The 27,691-nt window shown below is 53.4% G+C and overlaps 11 protein-coding genes across 11 annotated transcripts; 5 read left to right on the top strand and 6 right to left on the bottom strand.

The window, feature by feature from the left end:
* Positions 1 to 324: 324 nt before the first annotated feature.
* Positions 325 to 1,647, top strand: MRS44_005667 (uncharacterized protein; the record flags this gene model as incomplete). Its single annotated transcript, XM_046280603.2, has 4 exons — positions 325 to 468; positions 520 to 1,374; positions 1,426 to 1,542; positions 1,603 to 1,647. 4 exons carry the CDS (start codon positions 325 to 327, stop codon positions 1,645 to 1,647), a joined length of 1,161 nt encoding a protein of 386 aa, XP_046140779.1.
* A 712-nt stretch (positions 1,648 to 2,359) lies between these two features.
* On the top strand, positions 2,360 to 5,262 carry MRS44_005666 (uncharacterized protein; the record flags this gene model as incomplete). Its single annotated transcript, XM_065621484.1, has 6 exons — positions 2,360 to 2,571; positions 2,622 to 3,926; positions 3,979 to 4,440; positions 4,495 to 4,724; positions 4,780 to 4,980; positions 5,036 to 5,262. 6 exons carry the CDS (start codon positions 2,360 to 2,362, stop codon positions 5,260 to 5,262), a joined length of 2,637 nt encoding a protein of 878 aa, XP_065477556.1.
* Positions 5,263 to 5,304: 42 nt separating this feature from the next.
* On the bottom strand, positions 5,305 to 6,698 carry MRS44_005665 (uncharacterized protein; the record flags this gene model as incomplete). Its single annotated transcript, XM_065621483.1, has 4 exons — positions 5,305 to 5,726; positions 5,785 to 6,067; positions 6,125 to 6,243; positions 6,296 to 6,698. 4 exons carry the CDS (start codon positions 6,696 to 6,698, stop codon positions 5,305 to 5,307), a joined length of 1,227 nt encoding a protein of 408 aa, XP_065477555.1.
* An 897-nt stretch (positions 6,699 to 7,595) lies between these two features.
* MRS44_005664 (uncharacterized protein) lies at positions 7,596 to 9,407 on the bottom strand (the record flags this gene model as incomplete). Its single annotated transcript, XM_046270095.2, has 2 exons — positions 7,596 to 8,787; positions 8,917 to 9,407. 2 exons carry the CDS (start codon positions 9,405 to 9,407, stop codon positions 7,596 to 7,598), a joined length of 1,683 nt encoding a protein of 560 aa, XP_046140782.1.
* Positions 9,408 to 11,814: 2,407 nt separating this feature from the next.
* Positions 11,815 to 12,654, top strand: MRS44_005663 (uncharacterized protein; the record flags this gene model as incomplete). Its single annotated transcript, XM_046270096.2, has 1 exon — positions 11,815 to 12,654. One exon carries the CDS (start codon positions 11,815 to 11,817, stop codon positions 12,652 to 12,654), a length of 840 nt encoding a protein of 279 aa, XP_046140783.2.
* A 507-nt stretch (positions 12,655 to 13,161) lies between these two features.
* On the top strand, positions 13,162 to 14,011 carry MRS44_005662 (uncharacterized protein; the record flags this gene model as incomplete). Its single annotated transcript, XM_046270097.2, has 3 exons — positions 13,162 to 13,211; positions 13,257 to 13,641; positions 13,691 to 14,011. 3 exons carry the CDS (start codon positions 13,162 to 13,164, stop codon positions 14,009 to 14,011), a joined length of 756 nt encoding a protein of 251 aa, XP_046140784.2.
* Positions 14,012 to 14,494: 483 nt separating this feature from the next.
* Positions 14,495 to 17,634, top strand: MRS44_005661 (uncharacterized protein; the record flags this gene model as incomplete). The annotated part of the gene is made up of 3 exons (XM_065621482.1): positions 14,495 to 16,807; positions 16,854 to 17,485; positions 17,535 to 17,634. 3 exons carry the CDS (start codon positions 14,495 to 14,497, stop codon positions 17,632 to 17,634), a joined length of 3,045 nt encoding a protein of 1,014 aa, XP_065477554.1.
* Positions 17,635 to 18,097: 463 nt separating this feature from the next.
* Positions 18,098 to 21,684, bottom strand: MRS44_005660 (uncharacterized protein; the record flags this gene model as incomplete). Its single annotated transcript, XM_065621481.1, has 4 exons — positions 18,098 to 19,037; positions 19,221 to 21,094; positions 21,160 to 21,530; positions 21,639 to 21,684. 4 exons carry the CDS (start codon positions 21,682 to 21,684, stop codon positions 18,098 to 18,100), a joined length of 3,231 nt encoding a protein of 1,076 aa, XP_065477553.1.
* Positions 21,685 to 22,773: 1,089 nt separating this feature from the next.
* Positions 22,774 to 23,349, bottom strand: MRS44_005659 (uncharacterized protein; the record flags this gene model as incomplete). Its single annotated transcript, XM_046270098.2, has 1 exon — positions 22,774 to 23,349. The coding sequence occupies one exon, from the start codon at positions 23,347 to 23,349 to the stop codon at positions 22,774 to 22,776; it is 576 nt and encodes a 191-aa protein (XP_046140788.1).
* A 719-nt stretch (positions 23,350 to 24,068) lies between these two features.
* On the bottom strand, positions 24,069 to 24,881 carry MRS44_005658 (uncharacterized protein; the record flags this gene model as incomplete). Its single annotated transcript, XM_046270359.2, has 1 exon — positions 24,069 to 24,881. The coding sequence occupies one exon, from the start codon at positions 24,879 to 24,881 to the stop codon at positions 24,069 to 24,071; it is 813 nt and encodes a 270-aa protein (XP_046140789.2).
* A 721-nt stretch (positions 24,882 to 25,602) lies between these two features.
* On the bottom strand, positions 25,603 to 27,390 carry MRS44_005657 (uncharacterized protein; the record flags this gene model as incomplete). Its single annotated transcript, XM_046281938.2, has 1 exon — positions 25,603 to 27,390. One exon carries the CDS (start codon positions 27,388 to 27,390, stop codon positions 25,603 to 25,605), a length of 1,788 nt encoding a protein of 595 aa, XP_046140790.2.
* Positions 27,391 to 27,691: the final 301 nt, after the last annotated feature.

Raw genomic sequence — 27,691 nt, 5'->3', positions numbered from 1 at the left:
TTGTTTCGTCATTAGTTATGGTGAGGTGAAGTGCATATTGTTGTCTGACTGAAATTAAGGGCAAGTGAACCAGTGCTTCTCAGTCCCAACAGTAGAATAATACTCACCTCGTCCTAGTTTCATGCGGATCAGCTTCAGGTTACAGCCAGAAATGTGGAAATTGCGTGGCGGATACGTTCCCGCGGACTGCCAGGGCAGCCTCGTGTATAAGAGGCCTAAGGATCTCATCATGGTATTCCCCCTGACCTTGTCCATCACTCATTCTATCCCATCTCGCAATCCGTCTAGACTTTCCTCTTATCTGTCTTCAAGAGCCTTGCAACAATGCCCGATACTAAAAGGACTGCTACCAAAGCCTATGTCGTCGCCGAGCGAGGCGGACCCTTTGAACTCAGAGATGTTGTGCTCGACGGACTGCAACCAAATGAGGTTCTAGTGGAGATCAAATACACCGGACTTTGCCATACGGTATGTTATCTAGATCAAATAGTGGACTTGAAGGCTAACATGCAGCTCTAGGATCTTGTTGTTCAGCAAGGTGGCATGCCAATTGGGGGATATCCAGTGGTGCTCGGCCACGAGGGACTCGGTACTGTACGAGGCGTCGGATCAAGCGTGTCTGACAGGTCCCTAAAGGAGGGCGATACGGTTGTGCTCTCATTTCACACATGCCGACAGTGTCGAGGGTGCCTCGAGGAACGATACGGTAGTTGTTCCCAAATGACTGAGACTAACTTTATCAACCCTGGACGTAAGAGTCCCGGAGCAACTTCACCGATCTCACTGCCCGACGGTACACCCGTGTTTGGCCAATTCTTTGGACAGTCATCCTTCAGTAAGATGGCGGTTGTCTGCGAGAACTCGGTGGTCAAGATATCGGCCAAGCCCCAAGACCTGGTCTTCCTGGCTCCCCTCGCATGCGGCTACCTGACAGGAGCAGGAACAGTCTTGAACGTCCTCCGGCCTCACAGCAACAGCAAAGTCGCAGTCCTAGGCATGGGTGCTGTCGGTCTCGCTGCCATGCTTGCAGCCAAAGCGATCGGGGTGGAGCATCTCGTTGCAGTCGATCTCGTTGATGAAAAACTCCAATTAGCCAAGTCGCTAGGAGCCACGCATATCATCGACACGAGCACGGGACAAGGCCTCGACACTGCAATCAGAGACAAGTTCCCGGAAGGGGTAGACTACATCATCGATACAACAGGAGTTGCAACACTCCTACAGGCGTCTGTCCAGGCGCTCTCTCACGAGGGAACGCTGGCGCTGGTGGGTGTCCCACAGCCAACAGCAACAATCCAGGTCAACGCGCTGGACCTCCTGTTGTCTTGCAAGCGCATTGTGGGAGTTATTGAAGGGTTTTCGAATCCGCAAAAGGTAAGTTAGCCTGCTTCCCCGTGACACACTCGATGGCTCATGCCACAAAAGTTGATCCCAGAGCTACTCAAGTTATACTACAGCGACAAATTCCCCATCGACAGAATTTCGAAATGCTACCCTGCGGAGGATCTAAATAAGGCGATTCAAGATCTCAAAGCAGGACGAGTAAGTAATCTACCGCTAAGCACTACGAATGTGTGATATCTAACGGGTCGTGTATTGCAGGTCATCAAGCCGGTGTTGTCGTGGCAGAACATTATTCAGGACTAGCTGCAACCATGTCCTGATCTCCCTCCCGGCACTCATCTAGGCCAGTAACTGCCGTGGCTTCCTTGCATCCTCGTCTTCTGGGCCCGGTGCCGTCGATATTGGCTTGGGTTGTTGTCCGGATATGCTTCCGCCCCTTGCTAGGTACTTGCGGAAGCATAGCCGCTAGCGCCGGACCAGCCACGGACGAGTCAGCTCCGCCAGCCGAAGAGTCCGGGACATCGATACTTGACAATGGGCTGTGCAGTAGGCTAGTTCCTGGGTATGACTGGCCACGAGACCAAGCTGGTTGCCAGAGACTCCGTAAAACTGGATCGCTGTTGCATAAACGGCCCTCCCAAGCGCCATCTTCCTTGCCTAGTAATGGATTGCAATATGAAGCTATTGAGCCCCCGTACCCACTCTCAGCCCCTTCTATTCGACATGAGCCCTCCCGCGAGGCCGAAGCCAACTGTCCTCGATGTCCGAGGTGGCCCCTTGTGACGGTGATGTCAGTGTCTTCCTGGTCCCCATCACCCCACACCACAACCTTTCGGCACCCCGGATATAGAGATTAGTGAAGATTTAGTGGCGGTCTTCCAGGCCTTGAATGCGGGGTAGAAACAGGTGAATAAATTGACTTTCCCTCCAAACTCCTCTCACGAGTCTCGTGGCCTTGAGACATGCAACATCTCAATTCTGAAGCAATCCCCCTTTAGCTCCCTGCTCCCTCCCCATGGCTCCTCCGACCTCCAAGACAACACCCGACTCTCCTGACTCAGGAGCGCCCCGGAAACGGCGCCGAACTGCCCTGGCCTGCGAGGAGTGCCGCGATAGGAAGCGCAAGTGTGACGGAGTCAAGCCCGTATGTGGAGCATGCAAAACCCGTCCCGCCCCGCGATGCATATGGAATCAGGAGAGAAACAGCAAGGGATGGTGGAGCAACAGGTAAACTCACGTGAGCACTTACACATCCCGAGTCTAACACGATTGTGCAGTTATGTTCAGGAGCTCAAGAGTCGCGTCAAAGAGCTGGAGGATACACAGAGGCTAGCAGGTACTATCAACGTATACATCCCTCCATCTGAGGGCGAACTCGGTGGCCCTGTCATCTTGCCAGAAGGCTCTCCGGCTGTGGTACTCCCTGCTCAAGACGATAGTGACGACCACAATGACAGCCCAGATGAGAGGCCACAGCTCGATACTCACCATGGTGTTCGCGTGCCCGAAGATGATGCACCTGACGGGACGGATGCAATGGGTTCTTACCATCTAGGAATACCCTCGCCGTTGGAATCCACGGCAGTAGTACCTATCGATAATGCTTCAGAGCAAACCTCTGCGCCTTGGGCCAACTTGAGCTTTGGACCACTTTCTGCATTTGTGTCTCCCCCAAAAGATCATCCCGAAGAAGGGATCGAAAAACCAGCCATGGCCGACACAGGGGCAGAACAGCCCGCAATGGACGCCATGGGAGTCGTCGTGTCCATACATGGTGCGAATCCCCAATCATCAAAACACCCATCTGACTACTTCGGCCCCTCGAGCACAATCAGCCTCCTCCGTGAGGCCCGGAGTGTCATGGGCCGACGGAATTGCGGACACGTGCCTTGGCTTCTTGGAAACTGTTCGACGGGCAAAGATAACACCATGGTGTCAGCAAGCGAACCGTCGCCCATGTCATCTATATGGCTCAACTCTGGGTACGACAAGTTCCACCCCATGCTCGGAATGAATGTTCCCCCTAGAACTGACGCGGATCGCCTCGTCAACCTCTTCTGGACATATGTGCACTCTCTATACCCATTCCTACATTGGCCGTCATTTTATGATCGCTATCTCACACTCTGGACGCCTCAGACGTCTCCACAAGAAAACAGAGCCACTTGTTCCATGAATGGATACTACAGTACCCTCAACGAGTCCTTGTTTCACTGCATGCTCAATATCGTCTTTGCTTTGGGCGTGCTTCACAACATGGAGCTCACTCAACAGGAACGAGACGACATCAGCTATACCTTCTTCAGGCGCGCAAAGAGCCTCCTCGGCCTCGACTTGCTGGAAAGCGGAAGTACGCCCTTAGTACAGGTACTTCTTCTCATGGGCCAGTACCTCCAGACCAGAGACATCACGAGTTCGTGCTGGAATATCATCGGGATGGCAATCCGTGTCGCCCAGGGAATAGGACTGCACCTCCAACCTGAAGAGCGGGAAGAAGGCGATGCTAGCAACTGTCAGGCAGCCGACCAGCTCGAAGAGGAAATGCGCCGACGCGCTTGGACTGGGTGTGTCTTGCTCGACCGGTGAGTGCTTACAGACTTTACCAACCTCGTTCCTCTAATATTCTAATGGTAGGATCCTCTCACTTACTTATGGACGCCCCCTTATGATACACTCGGGTGCGGCGCATAGCCGACTCTCACTTCCATCGACCATCGATGACGAACTATTGACGCGATTTCCCCATAGTCCAGGGTCTCAGCCAAGTGATATGCCCAGCCGCGTGGAATGCTACATTCACGCCATCAAACTGCAGGACATCCTCGGCCAAGTCCTCACTTCTTTTTACCACCAAGGCTCAGAGAATGAGGGTGCGTCCGCCCCAGGCCTCGGCGTAGACGAGTCACAACGCAAGGGAATTAGTAACGCCGGGCTACAAAAGTTGCTTGACTTAGATGGCGAGCTTGATGCGTGGAACCGAAATCTACCGGCGCATCTGCAAGCCGACAGCTACTCGATCGAGAACTCGTCTTTGGGCGGTCCACGGTCGAAGAGGTCAGCCATCTTTTGCCGACAAGCTACAGTACTCAAAGCAAGGTACGTTACTACTGTGAATTCATCAAACCCTTACACGTCGGCTAAGCATTGCAGGTTTCTTTATGTGCGTCTGATCTTGCTAAGGCCCTCATTGTCGGAGCTCTGCGACTCAAAAGACGTGGTACCAGCCCGGCTTGGTACAGCCAATGCGAGCATGCGACAGAGCATGTTGATAAAGACCGGGAATTTGTGTGCGTCTGTCGCGCAAGAGCTTGTTCATCTGATAACAGAAAATTCACGCTCTCGTGCTCACCTCCTACCACCACCCTGGTATAACGTACTTTGTAAGTTGTCAGTTGGATATTGTTCGAGGCATGCCCCCCGTGCTAACCACGGTAGATATACACGGCTGTGCTCTTGTTCTTCTTCTGAGTTCTTTGTGTCTGCCCAAGTATAACGACGTTGACCAACCCTCTCTGATGACTGACTGGAATCGATGTTTGACCTTTCTTCGCGAGTATCAAGCACAAAGCCGATCTGCATCACGCTGTATCAGAATCTTGGAACTCCTGGAGCAGGAAGCATCATCCTACAACAGTGGTATGTACAAGACTTTTACCCACCAGCGATTATCATAATAACTAAGTGGGCCAAGGAAATAGAATGATAGACGACCCTCATATGTCGTCGTTGGAGGGACATCAGCCTACCCTCTCCGTTGACGCCAGACACTTGGGACTCGACCTGATTACTGGAAAGGACGTCCCCTCAACACTCGCCCTTGGCCTCGGCGAGGAGGATAGTAACTGGGTAAACACAGACGGTCTAGATTGGTTTTCGTTGGCTCCATTCTTTGATGGGACAGCAGATATTGCCCCTTAGTAACTACCCACCACCCTCCAGTCTAGACGAACACATCGAACCTCAATTCTCCCGGAGGCCATTATAGGTGGCCTCTTCAACATTTGCCCATAGCTGCACTACCTTGAGGTCGGGGAAAGGCAGCAACTGGGACGCAACTATACCCGCCACCCCTTTTTCCCTATCACACCACCAAAAGCAGTTGGACAAGCCGGACCAGTGGGCCGTGTGTTTAGAACGTCCCGTCACGCCTGGCGAGATCATGAAACCGAGTCCCCATCCCTGCGGCTCACCATCCGGGCAGAGCGGGTACAGTTCCTCGGACGGGTACACCAGCTCAGGTTTCACCGCTGGGAGGCTGGTGCGAGCAAAGTCCGGATCTCGAGTCAACTGGTTCTCAAACATCATTTCGACCGTGTCGGGCTGGAGGATGGCTTTGCCAGTAAGGGGAGAGGTCCCGTTGTTTAACAGGACCCTCAGAAGCTCTGTCGACATGGTTAGGACAATGGTTTTCCATCAAGACTAGTTGGGAGGGCGCATTACTGCTATACTCGCGAGCAGTCCCCCATAGGCCGGCGCCACCACTCTGGAACATGTCTGACGCCTGATCAGGGACCAAGGGTTTGCTCAGAGGGTATTGCCGTGGGCTCAGACGGTCGTCTGCGTCACGCTGCCAAAAACCAGCTAGGCGTGCTCTCATGTCCTTTGATGGGAGAAAAGACATGTCATTGATACCTGATGGCTCAAAGATGTGCTTTTGCATATAGTCGCCAAGCTTGGTTTGCGTGGCACGCTCGACAGCGATGCCTACCCAGTCCATACTGATCTGGGAAACTTGGTTAGACAAAACGCTTAAAAGGACAGAATAAAAGAGTCGCCATACCCCGTATTCGAATCGTTCCCCTGGCTGGTTTACCAACGGTTGATGGATGTCTGGAGCCGATCCAGAGAATTCGTTATAGTTGTGGAGCTTCTTGTTGAGGAACGAGTATCCGAAACCGGCTTTAAGATATCAGAGGCTCGGATTGCATTTGAACAAGGGCAATATACATACCAGTATGCGTCAGCAACATCCTCAATGTAATCCTCTTGTTCTTCTCCGTCATCGATCCATCACTCTCGAGGACTTTGACGTCTCGCAACTCGGGACAAAGCTCTTCCAGTTGATTGCCATCATCTAATGCGAGCCTTTTCTGCTCCACAAGCTGCATACAGGCAATTGCTGTGACGAGTTTCGTGCAAGAGGCGAGCCAGTAGATTCGATCGTCACATTCATGTTTGTGCGCCAACTGCCCATCATCGTCCTGACCAATGCTTGGCACTGTCTCCTGATGAAACAACTCGGATGTGGCACTCACAACCGTAGCACTGGCACAGGGCAGATCAGTCCGACAGGCACTATTAAGGAGCTCTCGAAGGCCCTCGGTGGCATTGGAAGGGAGGAGATGAGGCGCCATGGTAGAAAGCGAACAGCATGTGAGGAAGCCCGACCAAAATCGTGAGGAACTGATACTAGACTCTTTATATCTGAATACGAGTATACTTTATCTTAATAGAAGAAGCGCTTGGCGGAATGGCTTCCGCCTCCAGGATAGGAATGGTTGCGGGTGATGTTCCATCCGGAGACGCTTCCGCCGATACAATCCCATGAGTTGGCATTCTAGGAACAATCTGGCCAATGGTCTGTCGCACCAGTCGTTGCTTTTCCACTGAGTTCTACGCAAATTTGGTGGAAAATTAGAAACACAGCATCGATGTGTCTACTATCATACGATGTCAGGCTGCCATTATGGATTTGGTCCAGGTCACTTCTTGGTTTGCTATGAGGCTAAATTACTCTTCAATAAGTCGGCGGTAAAAAGGGGGGCTGCTTCGTAGGTGATGATCTCTAAGCCTATAGCTAGAGCGAGCTTACGAGTATATTAGAGTCCATGCTCCTCACCAGGTTCATCTCAAGAAACTTCATCTCCAGTGGATAAAATATTTAGCATCCTAACCGTAACATGAATGGCATCAATTGGGACACAAGACATTGCTCGTGGAATAATATGTGTTCTATGTCCATAACAAAATGCAGTCTAGATACAAGTTGCGTGGTCGTTAAACCTCCATCGTTGGAGCGACATTTTTGGGGTATCACCAAAGAGACCGCCCGGCAGTCTCTATGAAGCACGAAGCAGAGTAATTATGCCCATGTACACCGAAGCCAAAGGAGCCATTGGCTGGCCTACCAAGCCTGGTTGCCTTCTTCAAAGCACAATTGGCCAGAAGGCCCAAAGCTCCCTCGTCTGGCATTAAGCCAGAGCGTGGCATGCCTCATCATTTGCTTCCATCTCCTGACGTTGCTTTGTGTCTTACACATGCACATCAGGCACCGACTTCTTCTGCTTGAAGCGGAACATATCCCGCGTCTCAGTCCAGAAACTCGTCGGTGGCTCCAGGATCATCATCCTCTCCTCATACGCATCAAGCACAGGTCGGTCCCAGACAAGGTCACACTCCTCAGCCTTGACGAGCTTGGTTCCCTTGAGCAGCTTCCAGCCGAGGTAAAGGAAGGGAGCGATGATCTGCATGGTGTAGTTGGAGAAGAAGTTCTTGGCGTTGAATGGCGCCAGCGAGGTGTATCCATAGGTGTAGACAACGACGATCTGCAGGACGAGGGCGATCCAGGCGCCGTAGGGTTGGAAGTAACCGTAGTAGGGCATCTTCTTGCGGTCGACGCCCTGCACCTTGCAAGCGCGGTAGTAAAAGAGGAAGGTGATGCTCATGGTGATGTAGTCCACGATGCCTCCGCCCGTGATGAGGGCGAGCAAGATGCTCAGAGCCTCAGAGGAGCTGCTGTCGAGCTGCAGAAAGGACAAGAGCGGGAAGAGCATGGTGACGGCAAAGCAGTAGATGGGCACACCGTTCTTGGTCGTCTTGCGGAGGAAGGCCGGGGCCCGTCCCTCGAGGGCGAGACTATAGAGCGAGCGGGTGGCGCAGTATGTGTAGGTGTTGCCGGCAGAGTAGATGGTCGTGAACAGCAACGCATTCACAACATGGGGGAGAACATCGATACCCATGTTCTTCATGGCAATGACATAGGGGGAAGCGGCGGCAGTAGAGCTGTCGCCGTCACCGAGGTGCACCGACACGAGCTTGGGGTCCTTGTGGTCCAGCACGATACCGCATGTCAGGGCGGCACCAATGAAGAACAGTCCGAAGCGGAAGTAGACGGTTTTGAAGGCCGTCTTGATGTACCTGCTGGGGTGCTTGGCCTCGGCAGCAACCATGGAGATGTAGTCGGGGCCCACAACGTAGAAGGCTGCGGCGGCCATGGCGCCCATGAAGCCCTCAAGACGTCCAAGGTCACCTTCAGTGCGATAGGTAGCAAAGGCATCATGGGCATCCTTCCAGTAGGTGAAGCCATAAGCGTGATGCTGGGGATTTCCACCGACCATAGTCACGAATGTGAAGGCGAACAGGATCAAGATGAGGATCACCTTGCCGGCGGAGAGCCAGAACTCAGCTTCACCAAAGACACCGACAGCAAGGACATTTAGCACACTAGATAGGGGCACAATAGTTTAGCATGCATACACACAGAAAGGAGCACGGGAGAAGTATGAGACGACACCATGTAGAGCGCTTCCTTGGCGATGAACATCAGGATTCAACTCATGGTTCAGTCCTTACCCATATGAGACGATGATGGCAGCGCAGAATCCTGCAGTCGGGCCGGCGTTGGTAATATTGTCGTTCCAGAAGGATAGCACGAGATTTAGGGCGACGATTTCAAAGGGGATCAGAAGAGCCTCGTAGAAGAAAAAGTTCCATCCGACCATGAACCCGAGAGCGTCGTCGACCCAAGCACCAGCAAGGCGGATGAAGCCACCAGACACAGGCATGTAGGTGGTCATCTCAGCGATCGAGTTGTTAACCAGAGCGAGGACGCAAGAGTAGAGAGCCGTGCAGACGAGGAGGCTACCGGGGCCACCCTTGGCCAGACCGGCGCCGATACCGATAAAGAGACCAGTTCCGATGGTGCCTCCGATGGCAATGAGCTGGATTTGACGGTTGTTCAGACGACGGTGCAGACCGTCGGCGTTGTCGCCCTCATTGTTGTTGCTGAGCTCCGGGTTGGGGCTGGCAACGCCCTTGTAGGAGTCCTTTTCGTCAGAGGACATATTGTTAAGTGGCTGAGAATTCGTCGAGATAACTTAATACCACAGTTGAAAACCACCAAAGGCGTCTGGGGTTAATACATGTGGGGATGGATGGAAAAAAGAGAGAAGGAAACCCGTTTGAGAAGCAGACAGACAGGCCTTTATGAGAGGGATCAGCACGGGAAGGGCGAGACACTCATAACGAGAACCAAGTCCTGTTAGTGGAGAGGATGTGGAACCTGTGACAGGATCCTCTGGTGAAAAGAACCCATGCCTTGAGAAAAAAGTGATAGAAGTCATCACGTCATAAGGGGCCGAGCAGGGTCAAACTCAAATGGGTCCTGTTTTGAAGAGTAAGATCCAACTGAATCTGTCCCCCAGCTGGTGGATATGGTAGCAACACGAGTCTCCACATGGAGGATATGAATGGATGGGCCATGAATTGTCTGGGTCACCATCAGTCGAGTGAGTCTCCATCAAACAAGGTCAGGCTCGAGTGTCTTTGGGGCCGTTGGTGAATAGATAAGCTTCTCCGCGAGCTGTCTGTCAGTAACTGAAGTCGGATAATCGTCCTCCTCGGCTTGCCCTTTAGTTGATGTCAATGGCTGACATCGTGATCCTTGTTCCTGAGGTTGTCGCCAAGCCACCATCGGCAATAAACAAGAAGCACCATGACGTCGTTCGGCCGAGTCATTCTCCTCCGCCCAATCACGTGTCGCGTCGAAAACCGATGCCTGGCCACTCACGTGACATCTAGCATGATTCGAGTGCGGCAAAGGCGCGCAAAGCGGATCCATTCTCTCGAAGAGTTTTCTTTTGAGCAAGGTAGTTCATGCAAGATGTGTCAAGAAAACACCCGGAAATCTTCCTCTGTGGGTACGGAGAAAAAGATGGTGCGTTTCGAACCTTGCCTTTGTCATCCCGAGTTTGACGAGTCCAGTGGTCGGCTTCCAAAGCCGAGGACTTCGGTTGCATTCCCGACCCACGGGAGAGGTTACATATTCCCAATTGACCCGAGTCCAAGAGATTGGATCGTACCATGTGGTTGTCTCTTTTTCTCTTGGCATGAAATGATTGTAACCTTGGAGACTGTGAAGGATTTGACAGGACGGGCATCTCTTAGAGAGGCAGCCAAGGCGTACGCTGTGCTGACACGAGGAGTGCTTCTACACTCTCCAACAAGCAAGTCTTCCCGATATCATTGCATTCTTACCTTCACATTAGACTACGAAACTATAGAGATTCTCGAATCGATGTTGAGATTAGCAAAAAGCTCGAGATAACTTTCCGTGCCTGTCCCTGACTTGCAGTCCAACCCCTTGGCGTCCGTCACTTGGCACTTAGCGTCGTGTGGCATCGGCTGGATGAGGCTCAGCGGCAAAGCTAACGACAAGTGCTCATCGCTTTTTCCACGTTGGGAAAGCCCAGGCTCTCGATGACAAGATTTGTCTCGCGCTGCGACATTAGCTGGGCCATCGAATCACCGACTGCCCAAGACCCCATTTAGGCAATGTCTGGGAGCGGTAACTTGCGGCGTAGTAAAGAGTCCTATTGCCTCTATTGCCGTCCGTCAATTGGGTGATGGGCAGGGTTTGTGTCGTCCTAATGCTGGTCTGCCAGGCGATCATCCAGACGCTTGGTCCGATTACCAGGCGCCAAGGCATATACTATGCAGGGTTGAGCCTTGGGAGCAATGTAACAAGCTTCGTAATGAGACTAGTCGGGATGGGAGTGATAATTGATGCATGCTCTAAAACTTAATGACTGAGAATGTTGCTTGGCATCTACATGATGGAGCGAAAGATACTAACATATGCGAATCTTTAACATATCATCTCCTAGGCTTACCTTACCCACGAGATTCGCTTTGTTGAAAGCGAGATTGGCTTCTTTGCTGACAGTTCCGGAGTTACTGAACGAAACCTGGCCGGGTCCTGAGATGGAAAGTCAAATGGGACTACAATACGGGCTAGCAAAAATGGAATTGTCTGCTCTTACTGGAATTACACTCTCAGGCGGTTTCGAATTCTACACTGGTGGTCATACTAGACTCTTGGATATCTTCCGTATTTTGAATGATGCCAGTGGTGTCGACTTGGTGACGGCGGTAACACCCGTCCCCGAAGCATCAAGAAGGCTGACTTAAGCTGTTTTTTTTTACAAAGATGGTGCCACAAGCTTACCGGAAGCAATTTCGAATGTCACAAGAGAAATACATCCATAGTCAAGACAACACCTCCCTTTTTGTTTTGGCTTTAGATTTACTTCTCATCATTCTTGTTCGGCGACCTGTCAACCTTCCGCTTACCCTACAGCTTTACTGTGGGTCCATGGATTGCTGTTTTGGATGACATAATCATTTGAGCTCAAGCATCAACTTCTCGACAAACACATCTCCAGGCAGACAATCAACAACATCACAACCAAAATGTCCGAATACTGGAAATCCACGCCAAAATACTGGTGCAAGCACTGCGCCTGCTACGTGCGCGATACGAAACTCGAGCGCCAGAACCATGAGTCGACAGCAAAACATCAAGGCGCCCTCAAGCGCTTCCTGCGCGACCTGCACCGCGGCCACGAGCGAGAGGAGCGCGAGAAGGAACGCGCCCGGCAGGAGGTTGCGCGACTGAACGGCGTTGTTGCGGGATCTTCTTCATCATCGGCCGCCAGTTCGTCGAGGCCTGCGCCACGCGCACCCCCGAGCGCACCGTCTGAGGCGTCGCTGAAGAAGCAGAGGGAACAGCTCGCTGAGCTAGGCGTGGAGGTACCGAGCGACTTTCGACCGGAGATGGCGATGCCTGGGCAATGGACGGTTACGAATACACGAGTTATCGAGAAGAAAACGGAAGAGGACGAGGCAAAGGTGGAATCGATCGCGATCGGCGTGAGGAAACGCGAAGCGACAGAAGACGAAAAGGAGGAAGAGGAAGCTGTGCGCGGGCTCTTCAAGAAACCTCGACGATGGGGAAGAGACTCGAAAGCGATGCCACAAGAAGAGGACAAGGAACTGGATGCGCTGCTGAGCGGATCGACATTCACACCTAGGACGACTGAAGAGGAGGTCAAGAAGGAGGAAGAAGAGGATAACAAGGACGTCAAGACTGAGGAAGACAAGTCAGGGGATACGGCACCAGACACAACTGCCGTCAAGGCAGAAGCGCCAGATGTTGATCCGTCAGTCAAGCCCGAGCCAGAAGAAGTGACATCGGGGGTTCAGACGGTGGTGTTCAAGAAGCGGAAACCCAAGGGCATTCGACAAAAGTAGCGACAGACCCGGTTGTATTATACTTTGTAATTGGAGCATTCAATGATACCACGAAAGATATGAGGCTCAAGTCTTTCCAGGATTCGTATCCTTGTTACTGTTCCACTCTTTGGTATCGCCATTAATCATCCGGGGTTCCGTGGCGTTCCGCATTTACAATTCCGACATCCGGAACTGCTATGACCAGAGGTTTCTGCTTTAGGTCAGTTCGCGACAACTGAAAATTGCACCAATTAGCACACATGGGTCGTAATAGTCAGGGATTGATAAGCACTGGCACCGCGGGACCCGTGGACGCATTGAAAGCTCTTCTGTGGGCGGGGCAAAGACGGCAGTTTGGCCCGGCGAGTGGGATACCTATTCTGTGCGGTGAAACTCGAGATTTCGGGTTTCGGTTGCGTCACTGAGGGTCCAGGATGGGGGAAGGATATAAGTCGGGCAAAGAACCCCGGAGCAGGCAAGAGATTTCTGTCTTTAACAACACAAACCACAGCATCATAGAAGACAATGGCTTCGAACCAACCTGCCAAGTGCTGCACCGTCGGCGTGCGCCATCAGTAAGACTCCAATCCCCTCATATAGATCTCCCTAACACCTCAAAGAGGTGAAACCACCGGCGAGCTCATCACCATCGCCAACAACACCCAGGCCTACCTCGCCACGCCTCCAGCCGACAAGAATCATGAGGGTGTCGGCATCGTCTACATCCCCGACATCTGGGGCATCTGCACAAACAGCAAGCTCCTGGCGGACCAGTACGCGGCCAACGGCTACACAACCTTGATCCCGGACCTGTTCCTCGGTGACAAGATGCCCGAGCCCAAGCCCGATGATTTCGACATCATTGGGTGGATCAAGAACGGCACCGATGGCAAGAGCCCTCACACGCCGGCGACTATCGACCCTGTTATCGTGGATGCTATCAATGCGCTCAAGGAGCGGGGAATCACCAAGATTGGAGCCGTTGGATACTGCTTCGGCGCCAAGGTGAGCATTTCTCTCCCCAAATATTGTATTCAATGCTAACACCGTGAAGTATGTCGTGAGACACTACAAGGACGGTATCCAGGCCGGTTACCTCGCTCACCCTTCTTTCGTCGAGGAGGAAGAGCTTGCTGCCATCACCGGGCCCCTCTCCATCGCCGCCGCCCAGACTGACACCATCTTCCCCACCGAGCTGCGATACAAGTCGGAGGAGATTCTCATCAAGACCGGTCTTCCTTTCCAAATCAACCTATTTTCGGGCGTCGTGCATGGATTTGCGGTTCGTGGAGATCCTAATGTCAAGGTTGAGAAGTTTGCCAAGGAGCAGGCCTTTTACCAGGCTGTGGCGTGGTTTGACGAGCATCTTCTGTGAGAGCAGTTGAATGAGAGAAAGACCCGCGTATATAGCATAAAGAAGTCGATAGAAAGTTCAAAGACAATGGATCGAGACTCATTCCCGGCTCATCATGACGTCTTGGCATTCCAAGCCGGCACTTCAAGGTTCAACCCTGTCTCACCCCGAAACAAAAGCCCTGAAGCTCAGGGCATCCCCCAGGGGCTCTAGCCACTGACACAAGCCGCGACGGCAACCATCTCCACCCGTTCCCACGGACCCCACTCCCCCAAGGTTTCAGTGGCTTTTTCCCATCTGCTTCAGGGGATCATCCATTCTGACACCGCCCAACCAACCACCCCTCGCTGAATATTCGTGATCCAATCCATTCCGACTCCGAGACAAATATTCACTTTCCTCGACTGCATCAACGATTGGCCGCTTGCGACACCAGCTGGCGATACACGTGCATAGACTCGACGCGCGACAGGCAGCCATGCTTGACGACCAAAAGCCTTGGTGATGGCCGCCTCCGTCGACTCGACAAAGTCCCATCATTTCCCACCGCTTCTGACTCCCTCTCCGACTCCCTCTCCGACGTCCACCACCTGCGCGAACGAAGCGACCACGGCGACCTCTCCCCAGGCGTCGACTGGTGAGAACCTGCCCACGATCCCTTCCGACGAGGATCGCTCTTCTGAGGAGGGCTCGCACCGGAGCGTGAGCCCCCGGCGCGCAGACTCCAACTCTTCCTCCATCTCGGACCCGGCGATCGAAGATGACGAGCACGAGGATCGCGAGGAGGAGGAGCGACGGCAGCGGAGAGTGAAGGAGCAGGACGGGAAACAAACCGAGCAAACAGACAACGCTCAAAAATACGTCTCGGACAAGGAACAGGACACGGCGGTGCATTCTGGACGAGCCAGCCGCAGCAGTACCATAAGCAACACCACCAACCCCAACGTCCGTCGTCTATCGGCGAGTGAGATGCAGCGCCTCACAAACTCTCCCGACTCTCTGCCCGTAGCACCTGCACCCCCTCAGCGGAGGTCAATCGACCAGGAATCCGTCTCTCGGTTTGCTGACCAGCGCGAGGCCATCCGTCAGTCGGTGCGACAGTCGATGATGCGGGATCTCGAGACGTTTCCAGCGCTGCAGCCGAACGGTGTCGCTGTGGAGGCTCGTTCTGCGGGATTGTGGACGCCGAGGGATGCGCATCGGGATATTCAGAGGAGACCTTCGCCTGGGGCGAGGACCTTGTCGACTCCTCCGACGAGTCGCGTGCTTGTTGGTGATGGGGCTTCAAGCCGGACAGCGTCTCCAAGGAGATACTCGTCTTTCCATCCTGCTGCTCGCCCTTCGACTCTTCACTTGAATCTTGATGGTGTTGGTGGAACATCTCCTACTCTTGGCCCACGATCAACTCCAGCGACGGCTATTCCAGTTCAGCAGACAGATTCATCTGGCCTTCGACCACCATCACCAATTCCGCCCATGATCCCCCTCCCTCCCATGTCACTACCCACACATCTCCAGCTCGAACTGGCAGCTCAGCGCCCAAGTCCACTGTACATCCATCAGTCACACGCCTACGACGTCCCTTACGAGTCCAGCGCCGTCAAATTCGAGCGTCTCAAGAACGTGCTGCTCCTCCCGCCGTTCCTTGAGCGCACTCTTAACTTTGGAGCCCTCGCGTGTCTCGACGCTTGGCTCTACAACTTTACCATCCTCCCCATGCGGTTCATGCTGGCCTTTGGCGTGCTGGTCCGTTGGTGGGGATATGTTGTCCTCAAAGAAGTCCGCTGGCTTGTCGACTTTGTATGGTCTGGACTGGGTAGACTCTGGGAACGTGGACGTTCAAGGACCCGAGCCGGCGATGTTTCTGACGACGACAGATCGCGGAGTGAAAGTCGTCCTCGCGGTCTTTCAGGGGATCACTCTGCCAATGGCAACGGGCACTTCAAACCTATACAGAGAAACAAGCACCGAAAGGGCCCCTTTCGTCATAGGAGGACAAAGTCGATGCCCTCAAACCTCTCGGCCTTTCACAAGGCGGACCTCCTCCAGGGCGCCGTCATTGTGTGCAGCTCCATGGCGCTCATGACACTCGATGCCAGCCGCATGTACCACTTTATCCGCGCCCAGTCGGCCATCAAGCTCTATGTCATTTACAACATTCTCGAGGTCAGCGATCGTCTGCTCTCTGCGCTCGGCCAGGATATCCTCGAGTGCCTGTTCAGCAGCGAGACCCTCTCACGTAACGCGTCTGGGAGATCCAAGGTGCTTCTCCCAGGCGGCATGTTTTTGCTTGCTCTTGCGTACTGTTGTCTGCATTCTGTTGCGTTGTACTATCAGGTCATTACTCTCAACGTGGCTGTCAACTCGTATTCCAACGCTCTCCTGACACTACTCTTGTCGAACCAATTTGTCGAGATCAAGAGTACAGTCTTCAAACGCTTCGAGAAGGATAACCTGTTCCAGCTCACCTGCGCAGACATTGTCGAACGCTTCCAACTCTGGATCATGCTACTTATCATTGGAATGCGCAACGTCGTCGAAGTCGGCGGTTTGAGTGTTCCAGGTGCTGGCTCTGAGCTGAGCTTTGACGAGTCGAGGACTGTGCCGCTGCATAACCCGTCTATCCTTCCTCATAGCTTCACCGTGTTGCCGTCTTGGCTCATATCTGGCGAAGTTCTCTCGCCTTTTCTCATTGTTATTGGGAGTGAGATGCTTGTTGATACTGTCAAGCATGCATACGTGACCAAGTTTAACAACATTAAGCCGGGCTTTTATAGTCGTATTCTCGACATTCTGTGCAAGGACTACTACACCAACGTTTGTCTCTCTCCTCTGTCTCATGTGTCTGTACTGACTCTTCTAGGCTTTCATGACACCTTCATTGACTCGTCGTCTTGGTCTCGCCGTCATCCCGCTGTCGTGTCTTTTTATCCGCGCCTCTATCCAGACCTACCACATGCTCCTATCCACACACCTCCCTATGCCCATACCCGAGTCAACGCAAACTTCTTTGACCGAGGAGTCTGCAGCTCCATCATCACCCGCCATGATTGCCGCCCTGAACAGATTCGACACCCTCATCCGCGACTCCCTCGGTCGTGCCACTTACGGCTATCCCTACGGTTCACCCCTCAACTCGCGACCCTGGTACTCCTGGACTTCTGATGACTTCATCGCCGCCGTGACCATGATCGTCGTCTTCTTCATCGCCTTCCTAGTCCTCCTAATCCTCAAACTCCTCCTCGGCATGGTCCTCCTCAAGTACTCTCGCAACCGCTACGCAAAGATGAAGCAAGCCGAACACCAAGGCCGCACCGAAACATACGACACACCCGGCGGAAGAAGGATCGGTGGCTTCGGACACGTTGAAGTTGGGGAGGAGAGACAACGGTGGATACACGCTGACAAGAATGAAGGGCTGAAGGGTGGTAAAGGACCGGGGAAGAGAGTCGAAAAGGCGGAGAAGAAGAGGGATGATTTTGAGGGGGTTATGCGGTATGAGATGGTTGCAAAGAGGATATGGTGATGTGTGTATATACTGGAGTTTTCTTACTGGTACGGTTTTCATGGGATGGCGTTTTGGACGTCTGCTTGATGCGGACGACAACTTGAGATTGGCAGAGTCTTCAGGAAAGGCTCGATAATGATAATATCAAGTCTGACACATACTACCATCACACAAAGCAATCACAGTCATGATCTTGGTTTAGGTGTGACAAGTGTGTGCACATATGAACATCTTGTTCCATACGGAGAGGTATCATTCTCTAAACGATCGGTAGGTATCAAACCCCATCTCTATGCCCAAAGCCCCCTTTTTCTTTATCCTTCCATCCTTGATAATTCCACATCGCTTGCATTCCCAATTGCCCTTTTTATCCCTTTTTCCTTTTCCAGCCCAACACCTCAACAATGCTTGCAGCATGAAGCCCAACCTCCCTCATATATACTCTATCCAGCAAACCCAGTGCTCAGATATGTACGTCTTTCATCAAAATCATGTCATGTCCTCGTTCCTACGTCAATGGTAGGCTCGTTTGTGTTTCATCCCCATCTTGATTCATTCAAGTCGTGATGCTGCTTTTGTGATTTTACTTTTTTGTTTGTTTACTGGATGCCAGCCAGCTTGAGAAGGCCGGGGTTGTTGGCCAACAGGTCGGCCTTGGCCTTGTACAGAATCTGAACGATTTGCTGCAGAATCTGTCGGGTCTCGGGCTCCAGCTGGTCCTCGGGAGGGCTGAGAACCTTCTCGAAGATGCCGATCAGCTGAGGAGTGAGCTGCTCAACGGTCGAGTTGGACTGCTGGTAGAGGTTGTAGATGCACTGGTAGATGGGGGCGTTCTCCTCGTAGTCCTCCTGGAGGGGAAGGACGTTGACAATGGCGGGCAGAGCCTGGGCGACGAAGCCGTTGTCGGGGTTCTTGATGATCATGCGGGAGACGGCACCGGCGACGTTGTCGGTCATGCGCATCTCGTTGACGGTCAGGAGAGGCTCAAGCTTCTCCCAGAGGAGGGGGTACAGAGGGAAGGTCTTGCCAGTGTCGGCAGAGTTCAACACAACCAGGCCAATAGCGTAGGCGGCGTTGGACTTGGCCAGAGCATCGGGGTCGGAGAGACGGCGGACAAGAGCCTGACCGAGAGACTCTGTGAAAGGAGTCACACCCTCGCCGATATACTTAGTAATCTCGGCGATGGTGCCGACAGCGGTTGAGCGGTGCAGATCCTCAGTAGAGCTGGCCAGCTTGAGAACGGGCTTCTCAAAGATCTTCCAGTGCTCAGCGAAGCCAGCGCCCAGGGCGGCGGCAAGGCCAACAACGACATCGAGGGCGGTGTCAATGACGAGCCAGTCGTACTCGGAAGATCCAGCATCGACGTCCTGCTCCTCCTCCTCGTCGCCGAGATCCTGCTGGCAGGGGTGCGATCGAGTGATGATGAGGTTGGTGATGGTGATGATCTCGTTGAGCAGGGTCTTGTCGTTGCCGAGAACGGCGGGACCGCAGGCCTTGAGGGTGGCAGCAACGTTGCGGTTGATGTCGGTGACAACAGAACTATTCAACTGTTAGCAGATGACTCAAGCAGTGTGATTGCAATAAGTGTGTAACAGTGCCATGAATCAGAAGTAGATTAGACGCTTTCTCAGCAACGCATTTTGCTCTGAGTGAGCTGGGTATAACGCAAGGTATTCATCCTTTTGGCAAGAAACAACAGAAAAAGAAAGGGGATCAACTAACCGTTCGGCATCCTCAACCCAGATGCTGGCGGTGGCCTTGTGCAGAGCCTGGCTCATGGCAACGAGAGAAGCAGGGGGAGCCTGCTTGGCGGGGAAACCAGCCTCCCACTTGACACCGGTGCCCTCCTCCCAGACCTGGAAGACGCGGGCGTAGGTGCGCCAGAGGGTGGAGATGGCAGTCTTTCGGCAGCCCTGGTATGTGTGCTCGGCGAAGGGAGTGACCTTGGCGAGGGTCTGCTCGACGTACTTCTCGAGGTTGGAGCTGTTGCAAGAGTTGGAGATGACATCACCGAGAACGTCGAGAGCAATCTCCTGCTCAAGAGCGACAGCAGTAACGGCATCAAAGTCCTCGAGGTCCTCGATATCGTCCCAGTCATCATCACCACCGGTGGCAATGGTGACGTCGTCCTGGGTCTCAGGAGCCTTGACCTTGACCCGCTTGCCACCAACGACAATAGCACCGTCACCGAGCTGGCTGGCGTCGATGCCAGGGAGCTCAATCTCCTCCTCCTCGAGCTCGAGAGAGGCAAAGAGACCCTTGAAGACACCCTCAAGGAAGTGGTCGAACTGCTCGTGGTAAACCTTGGACAGGTTGGACCAGAGGATGAAGCTGGTCTCCTTGAGACGAGGGTTGTCGAGGTTGAGAGCCTCCTCGCTGGCCTTCATCAAGTCCATAACGTAAGGCTGGAAGGCCTCGGAGCCGACGGCCATGGCGATACGTCCCAAGCTGTCACAGGTAGAGCTTCGGAGGTCGAGGGCCTCCTCGCCGTCCTTGATGGCGACGAAGCGGCCGAGGGCAGTCATGACATCCTTGAAGTAGGGCTCGAAGCCAGACTCCATGGAGGAAGCGATAGCACCAATGGCGGAGGCGGCAGCAGCCTTGACACCAAAGTCCTCGTGGTCAAGGAGACGGACCATGGGCTGGATCAGGTTGGGACCATACTGAGCCATGATCTTGGTGTCGATACCGTCGCCGAAGGTGTCGAGGGCACCACAAGAGCAGCGAATGATGCTAACATTCTTCTTGTCGGAACCAGCCTGGGAGGCGGCCTCAAGGTTCTTGAGGATGGCGCTGATGATCTGGTCGTGGTGAGAGGCCATCTCATCGGCCATCTCCTCAGCGAGGTGGATCAGACCGACAAGAGAGGCATGTCGGACCTGGGTCTCGGTATCGCAGAGGAGGTTGATGATTGCAGGGAGGAGAGGCTCAAGCTGAGTAGAGATGAAGTCAGGGGCACCCTCGGCGGCGTTACCCAGAGCAAGCATGGCAGCCATGCGGAACTTGGGGTTCTGGTTGGTGGCGAAGCTGGGGAACTGCTCGAGGAGGGGAACAATGACCTGTCGAGGAGGAAGCTCGCTGGCCAGAGTGTCGACGAGGCTAATGGCGGTGCGGGCAGGGGACATGTCCTCCTCCTCATCGTCAGAGTCGAGCTCGGTGATGATGTGCATGGCCTTGACCATGAGCTGAGCACCCATGTCCTTCATAGCCTGGATCTTCATGCGGCGGTAGCGAACGCACTGGATGAGGAAGGCCAGGGCCTGGGATCGAGCGTCGTCCTCGGCGTTGGAGTTGGCACCAAGCTCAATCATGAACTGGAGCAGATCCCGGAGGTGGACGGCGAGGAGGGAGGAGTCGTAGGCGATGAAGGAGTGGAAGACCTCGAAGACGATCTTGTAGCTCTCCTCATCCTCGGCCTCGACGGTAGCCTTGAGGATGTTAACCAGGCTAGGAACGAAGCCCTGCATGGCCTTGAGGGCCACCTGGTCCTCCTCAGGCTCGATGATCATGAGGATGGCACCAATAGCGCGGACGATGTTGATGCGGACCTCCTTGCTCTGAGGGTCCTCAATGCGAGCCTGGAAGAGCTCAAGGAGCTGGTGGGTGTGGTCGCTGAAGTGGGTAGGGTCCTCCTCGAGCATGGCGTAGAGGAGGAACGAACCGACCTCGCGAGCAACGACATTGTCGTTGTTGTTGAGGGGAGAAGCTGTCGGAGGAAGTCCTCACCCTCGCCATTCTCCATGTCGGCGCTGACGATGCCGGCGACGAGACGGGCGAGCGAGTGACGGACACCAGCAGACTGCTCCTTGAGGGTGCCCTCGAGAAGGTGGTTGCGGGCAAGCTGTCGCTGGTCCTGAGCAGTCTTCTCCCAGTACTTGGGGACTAGACGCAGGGCCTGGACCGAGGCGAGCTGTCGAACGCCGGCGTCGCCATGGGTGAGGGAGACTTCGACGAGGGCGAGCAGCGACTCGGGCTGGGAGTAGTAGTTCTTCTGGAGCTCGGCAGTGACGGCCTTGACCTGCTCCGTGTTGGCTGCGAGGGAGGTCAAATCAGCGACGAGTTTTTTTTTTTTTGCAAACAAGAGGGGACAGCGCATCAACAGCTACGAAGCTGATGATAGCTGACGCGAGAAAGACTCACGGACTTGGCTCCCCTCGAGCAACTGGGCAAGCTTCCCCTTGTCCATGGCTTCTTTTTCTCTGCAACGAAAAAGACAGAGAAGTGAAGATAACCCGAAGGCTTTTGGTGTGTGGTGATGATGAAGGGAGAAAGAAACGCGAGGGGAAGGACCCGCGTCCAGGAAAATTTATTTGGGCCGAATCTCAAATTACGGTTGAGAAAAAAAGACAGGAAAAAAAAAAAATTGCCCCGCTCTGAGTGGCACAGAAAATGGAAGGTCCCTGCTGGAGCTGCCCCTCGTTTATTCCCACTTGGCGCGGGGCCCTTTTTTCTGGTGATGATTTCCTTTGCGGGTTAATACGGTGCCGATTGAAGAGCTTTTGGAAGCTTCACCGCTTGAGAGGGGGCGAATAAACTGTCGATAAGAAGATGGAATGATTCTAGAGTCCTACTAGACAAGTTGTGGTGGTGTAGATATTGCATGGTGCATCTGTACCAACACAAGACGCGAACAACTTGGTGTCCTCGTTTGTCGTCAACATCCATGGCGGCCCAAACAATCCATACCTTGCTTGCCCTCATTTCGCGCCCTGTTCAAAACCCATGTAAGTCTCGGCAAGCTTGGGCACAACTGCCGTCCTCTCTGCTGCCTGTTGAGATAAATTATCCCATGCACAATTATTGGTACACGTCGGTCATGTCCCTCTCCGCGCTGCCTTGCTTTTAGTTCTGCCTAGCAACCAGCCAAGCTGCACACATGGGCCGAAGGTTGCAGCTAGCTTTCTTTACATTAGCTCAGTCAATTTGGAGCGTCATCTGCTCAGGCGACAAGGATGCTTGCTTCACGTAAGTCAGAAAGGAACACACCAAAGACGAATCGATAAGCATTTACTCAAACAATCAACGCCATGACTGCAACGCCAAAACAGAGCCTACACCATCAAAGAGCTGCCTGTCTAGATGTGTACGGCCCACGGTAGTAAACAATCTGCCCCTTCCTTCGTGATCCTACCTATTCCAGGTCCCTTATCTGAACACAAAAAGTGCCGATAACTTGTTATCATACCCGACGGCTTCCTGGCCCAGCGCCATGTCCTGATCCCATTCCAGCTCGTACCGAGAGCCACCCCGGACTCTATCGCACCGCCTTTCTTATTTAGGTCTCCTTCTCTTCCTTGCCCTTGGGCTCCTCACTGGTCTCCATGTCCTTGGTGCCCTTGTTGGGCAGGCAAATCCGATGCTTCGGCTTGAGGGCATCACAGGAGATCTCAACATTCTCCTTCAGCAGGTCATCGACGCTGATACTGTGCGATTTCGCAATCTCCCAGCACGTATCGCCGCTCTTGATCCAATAGGGCGTCGTGGTATCCGGGCAGTTTGGCAGAGGCATGCCCTCCTCGGCCGGTGTACCTCCCCCAGCGCTGTGGAAGAACCAGAACATGCCAAACAGGCACAAACCGATCAGCATCATAAAGTTGAGGAATGGCCGCATCTCGTTCCGCCATGACAGCTTCTTGTTCTGCTCCGAGACGATGAAGGGCTCGTGGTCCTCGGGGATGCGAGATTCTCCGACCTTTGTGAGGCGGCCGTACTGGTTGCCTGGGGCGCTCTCCCAGTAACTGCCGTCGGCGTCACGGAATGTGTAGACTTGCTCATCAGCGTCGTAGCCGACTCGCTCCATCCCTTCGGGGAGGCGTTCCTCGTCGGTGTCGTAGCGGGAGAACCGGGACATGGTTGCGGATGTTTCGGGAGGGATTTGATGTATTGGCTCGAGATGATGGTATATCGTAGGTCGATGAACTTGATTCAAGAGGAAGAGAGAAAGAACGATAGATGAATCCTCTCCGCTGACATACGGGCCGTCATCACGTTACGAGTTGTAGGATCTCACCCTTGCCAGGGGACCGCGTCATGGCCTTAGTCAGCACCGTTTTCGTTGGTCTGCGCCTCCGCCACGAACCTCATCCTGAAACGGCGTCTTCATGCGAGCTGGACATTCTGGATGCCTAGAATGCTTGTGCATGGCATTATTCTGGCATTATGCATTGAACCGGAGGCTACACTTCCCAGATAATGGACCGACAAGGAGACTATTGGCCGTGGCCGTTCGGGAGAGACGACTCAACGCGACTTCTGACTACGAAGGAATACTCGATGCTACTCCATGTCACTCTTGTCAACACCACTAGGAATCCTGCTCAGCTCCTTCAAGGCTGATTCCAAACTCGATGACTAAGGTAGGCCATCGACCGTCAACTGCAAGCCACATCTTCTTGTCCAATGGCATGTTACCGGCATCTACACAACTGCCCTTGGCATCGGTTTGTTGAACCTCCGGGGCGTTCCCACTACATGGATGCTATCACAACTTGACTTCATGCAAGCAACGGAACTCACACCATCACACGATAACCCAAGTTCATTACTATCCTATATCATCAAAAATCGCATTCATCCTCTGAAAGATGCCAACTTCTCCAATACCCAAGGCCAAGACTTCCATCCACCCCATGCGACTCCAAACAAAGCCGCCCAAGCAAGCAGCCCTCTCCCAACCAGTATCCGCTTCACAAACGTCATCTGGTTCGCATCGTTCAGATGAGGAAACGCCCTCTTGTCCTTAGGCGGCTCCCTGCCCATAAATCCACACAGAGGCTCCCAACCGTCCGTCGCCTGCCATTCCAGCACCCGCTTTCCTCGCTTCTTGGCCTCCTCGCGTACCCAGTCGTTGTACCGCTCGTAGAACTCGGCCGTGAACATGTCTGCGATGCCAAAGCGACGCTGGATCCAAGCGTAGCTGGTTCGGTGAATCGCATAGTGAAGTCTGTCTGTCTTCCAGAGAAAGGTGGGCCAGTAGTACCATCGTGAGCCAAAGAAGGAGTGGCTGTCGCCGATGCTCTCCGCCCACGCCCGCGATGATTTCCTCATGTTCAAGACCACGGCTGCATCGGGGTACATGTCCATGAGATCAGGCACAAACAACCACCCTGGAAAGTCGCATGCCGACGCGTATCCGTCGTAGATCTTATGAAGCAGCTTCTGCCTCTTCTCCGCATCCTCTTCGTTGATGGCGTCGATGACGATCTGTTCGCGGTCGGCATGGGGCGCAATGTGCGCCATGTGCATGCAAGGGCCCACGTTCAAGACATCGGATTCGAGAGCTGCCTGGAGTGATGATGTTGCGCAGCGTGAGAGGCCCAGGCAGAGGACTTGCATATGGGCTGCCTTGGAGTCGACCTCTCGGTCATCGGAGAGGAAACGCATCTTGTAGAGTTGAAGGGCTATGGCCAAGAAGAAAAGCTGGTCTCAATCCAGAGATTCGAACTGAGATTGCAACCAAGTAGTCGCAACCGAAGCCATCTTATACTTGGCCAAGTCCCCATTCTCGATCCCCAAGACCCTTGCCCAGAGTCAGCCCTGTGCCTCAAGAATGGGGCGCGATGGAACCCGCGTAAGCTCGCCAACTCAATCGAAGGATGGGTATCCTGGTTATTTCTCGCCAACTTCGTTTGTGTCTGTGCCTATTTTGCCAATCATTGACAGGCTCTTGACCTCGCTTGCCCAGACCTTTTGCCGACGACCCGAAACGGCCATGTTTTTCGAGTTGCGTCGTGTTGAATAAGGGTGACCCTTCGATTTTGGTTCGGGTTTAAAACGCGAAGACGCTATTCAACAAGGGTTTATCGTAACTCGGGCATGCAGAGACGTCAAAGCCAAACATTGCACTTGATGGGTCCAGCCCATGTAAGTCAGGGACCCTCTATTGTGAGATCTAACCTCGGATACTGCCCATGCTATGAAGAGGATCTGAACAAAGGATTAAGATCCCTTGACAAATAGTTAGCAAAGACTCTGAAGATTTCATATTGAACTTAGATCTTTTTGTATTAATTATAGATTACTATTATACAAAATTACAAAGATATACCCCTAAGGATGTACTAGTGATAGCATCGAAGAGACGAAGCGGCCACGGGCTCAAGGGTCAGGAGCTCGCAATGCGGATATCCTCAACCCGCCCTTTTGAGGATGCCTTGATATCTTCAAAAACATCCTCGATAGGCGTGACAAGCCCATACCCGGCCGTCTGGCTCGGCACCTGCCCACCGAACAGTAGTCCGATTGCCTGACCTCGAGCGTCAAAGACCACAGACCCCGGGTCTCCGGGTCCGCAGAACCTGCCGCTCTGCCCCTGGCCAGATCTGTCGTTGTCAACAGTGATAAACTCTTCAAAGTAGGATCTCGGTATGCCGGCGGCGTGAACATCATCCTTAATTGTGCACTCCACCTTGTACTCGTTGAAAGTCCCGGTCGTCGGCCCGGACGTTGCGCCAACCTTCCAGACGCTGGCTCCAGGAGCCGTGGTCTTGTCCTTGAAGGACCCCGAAGGTTGCTGTAAAAGACCGCCGAAGGTCCTCGCATCAGGTGTGTCCCAGCCTCCGTATTTTGCTTTCCAGGCCTCTTCTGTGGGCAGGCGATTCTCCCCAATTCGAGGCGAGTAAACCTCAATAACCGCCCAATCCAGCCGACCGCCCTCTGGCGTCGCCCGATCAAAGCCAGAAGCTAGGAGAACCGAGCCACAGTCGTTCTTTTTATGATCGAAGAAGGCGAGTTTGGCGGCCCTGTCTCGCTCCAACTTCGCCGCCTTGATAGCCCCGTGGCGGAACTCTTCCTCTCTCCAGCCTAGTTCCCCTTCCCTGTTTGCTCTGATCCTATCGTTCAAATCCCAGATCGTGTAGTTGTGCTTGATCCTTGCCGGGCTTTCAAGGGTCACAGGATAACACCTAACCTTGCTGGACATGGTGTAGTCCGTCTCCCAGGAGCGTGTGATGTGGTAATTCGTCAAACCACACTTTTTCCACTCCGAACTCCCCTTGATTCGGATTTCAATATAGCACCCAAGAGTCCCGGCATCAGGGCTGATTAATTCTCCATCAGCACTCGGGTAGTGCGCAGCTCCGATGCTGGCCCCAAGGTTGACCTGGTACTCATATTCTCCGCGGCCGATGAGGTTGCTCTTTAACGCCTCTGCCAGGTTCGTTAGAGAACCCCCCGTGGGTAGATTCAACTGGAAAGCACATCGGCTTACCACATTGTGCTCCATATGCACAACAAAGTCCCAGCCCTGACTGTGGATGTATGACTTGAGGTTACGGCTGACGGCAATCCACTGGGTCTCATCCGAGTCATCTTCGAGGGAGATATAGACCGTAGTAGGGTTTAGATGAGGGTCAGGGTAGAACCCAAGTCTAAATATCCCGATAGCCGTGACATGGGAGCGCGTTGCCTCGTAAGTATCCAGCTTCTGGTGAATCGTTGACCGGAGTTCCGGCCAATCTAAACCAGGCAGGCTTGGGGCTGGGGTGAGGTGCTTCTGTATGACCCTTTGAGGGGCAGTCATGTCGATTTGCAAAGTCTCGTCGCATTCAACCAAGTATTCGTCGACGAAGTCGACAATCTCTCTGACAGCCGGTGGCCAAGTCTTGTGGGAGTCTTCCTTCCATCGATGGATGATGAGCAGGGTTGCGATGCCAATGTCGTGAGCCCAATACATCTGACGATTGAGGACGGCGACTTCGGTATCTTCGTCTGTGAGCTGGTGAAGGTCTAGTATCTGTTCGGTTCTGTCTCTAATAGGGGCGATGTAGCTCTGTAGCTTCGGAAAGAAGCCGGGACGAGTGACAAGGGGACCGGGACGAAGGATCGGAGAGGCAACGCGGTAGCTGCCTACCAGGATCGGCTTGCGGTTCCATGAAGAAGCGCCTGGATCCATGACTGGCGAGTTGTCAAGGAAGACTATGTAGTGTCTTAAGAAGCATAAGAATCCCAATGACAATAAATAGCTGCCATCTTGAGGCTGTTGAGTGAGTCACAGCCACCTTGATGATATTTGTTGCTCTTCAACAAAACTCTAACCTTAGATACGGTACTTCAACATTTATGATGAGGACATATGATTATTTTAATAGCATATCAATCATCCTTGTCAAAGAGTACGTGCAGTCTTTGATAGCCCTTCGATCTCTCTTTCCTAACTTCACGAGTGATACACGAGTGATATCATCCATAGGTGG

The sequence above is a fragment of the Fusarium solani genome, assembly GCF_023522795.1.
Source record: "Fusarium solani strain SB1 chromosome Unknown bctg00000003_1, whole genome shotgun sequence".
Classification (NCBI taxonomy): Eukaryota; Fungi; Ascomycota; class Sordariomycetes; order Hypocreales; family Nectriaceae; genus Fusarium; species Fusarium solani.
Note: the sequence above shows the minus strand (reverse complement) of the source record. Positions and strands in the feature narration are given on the sequence as shown.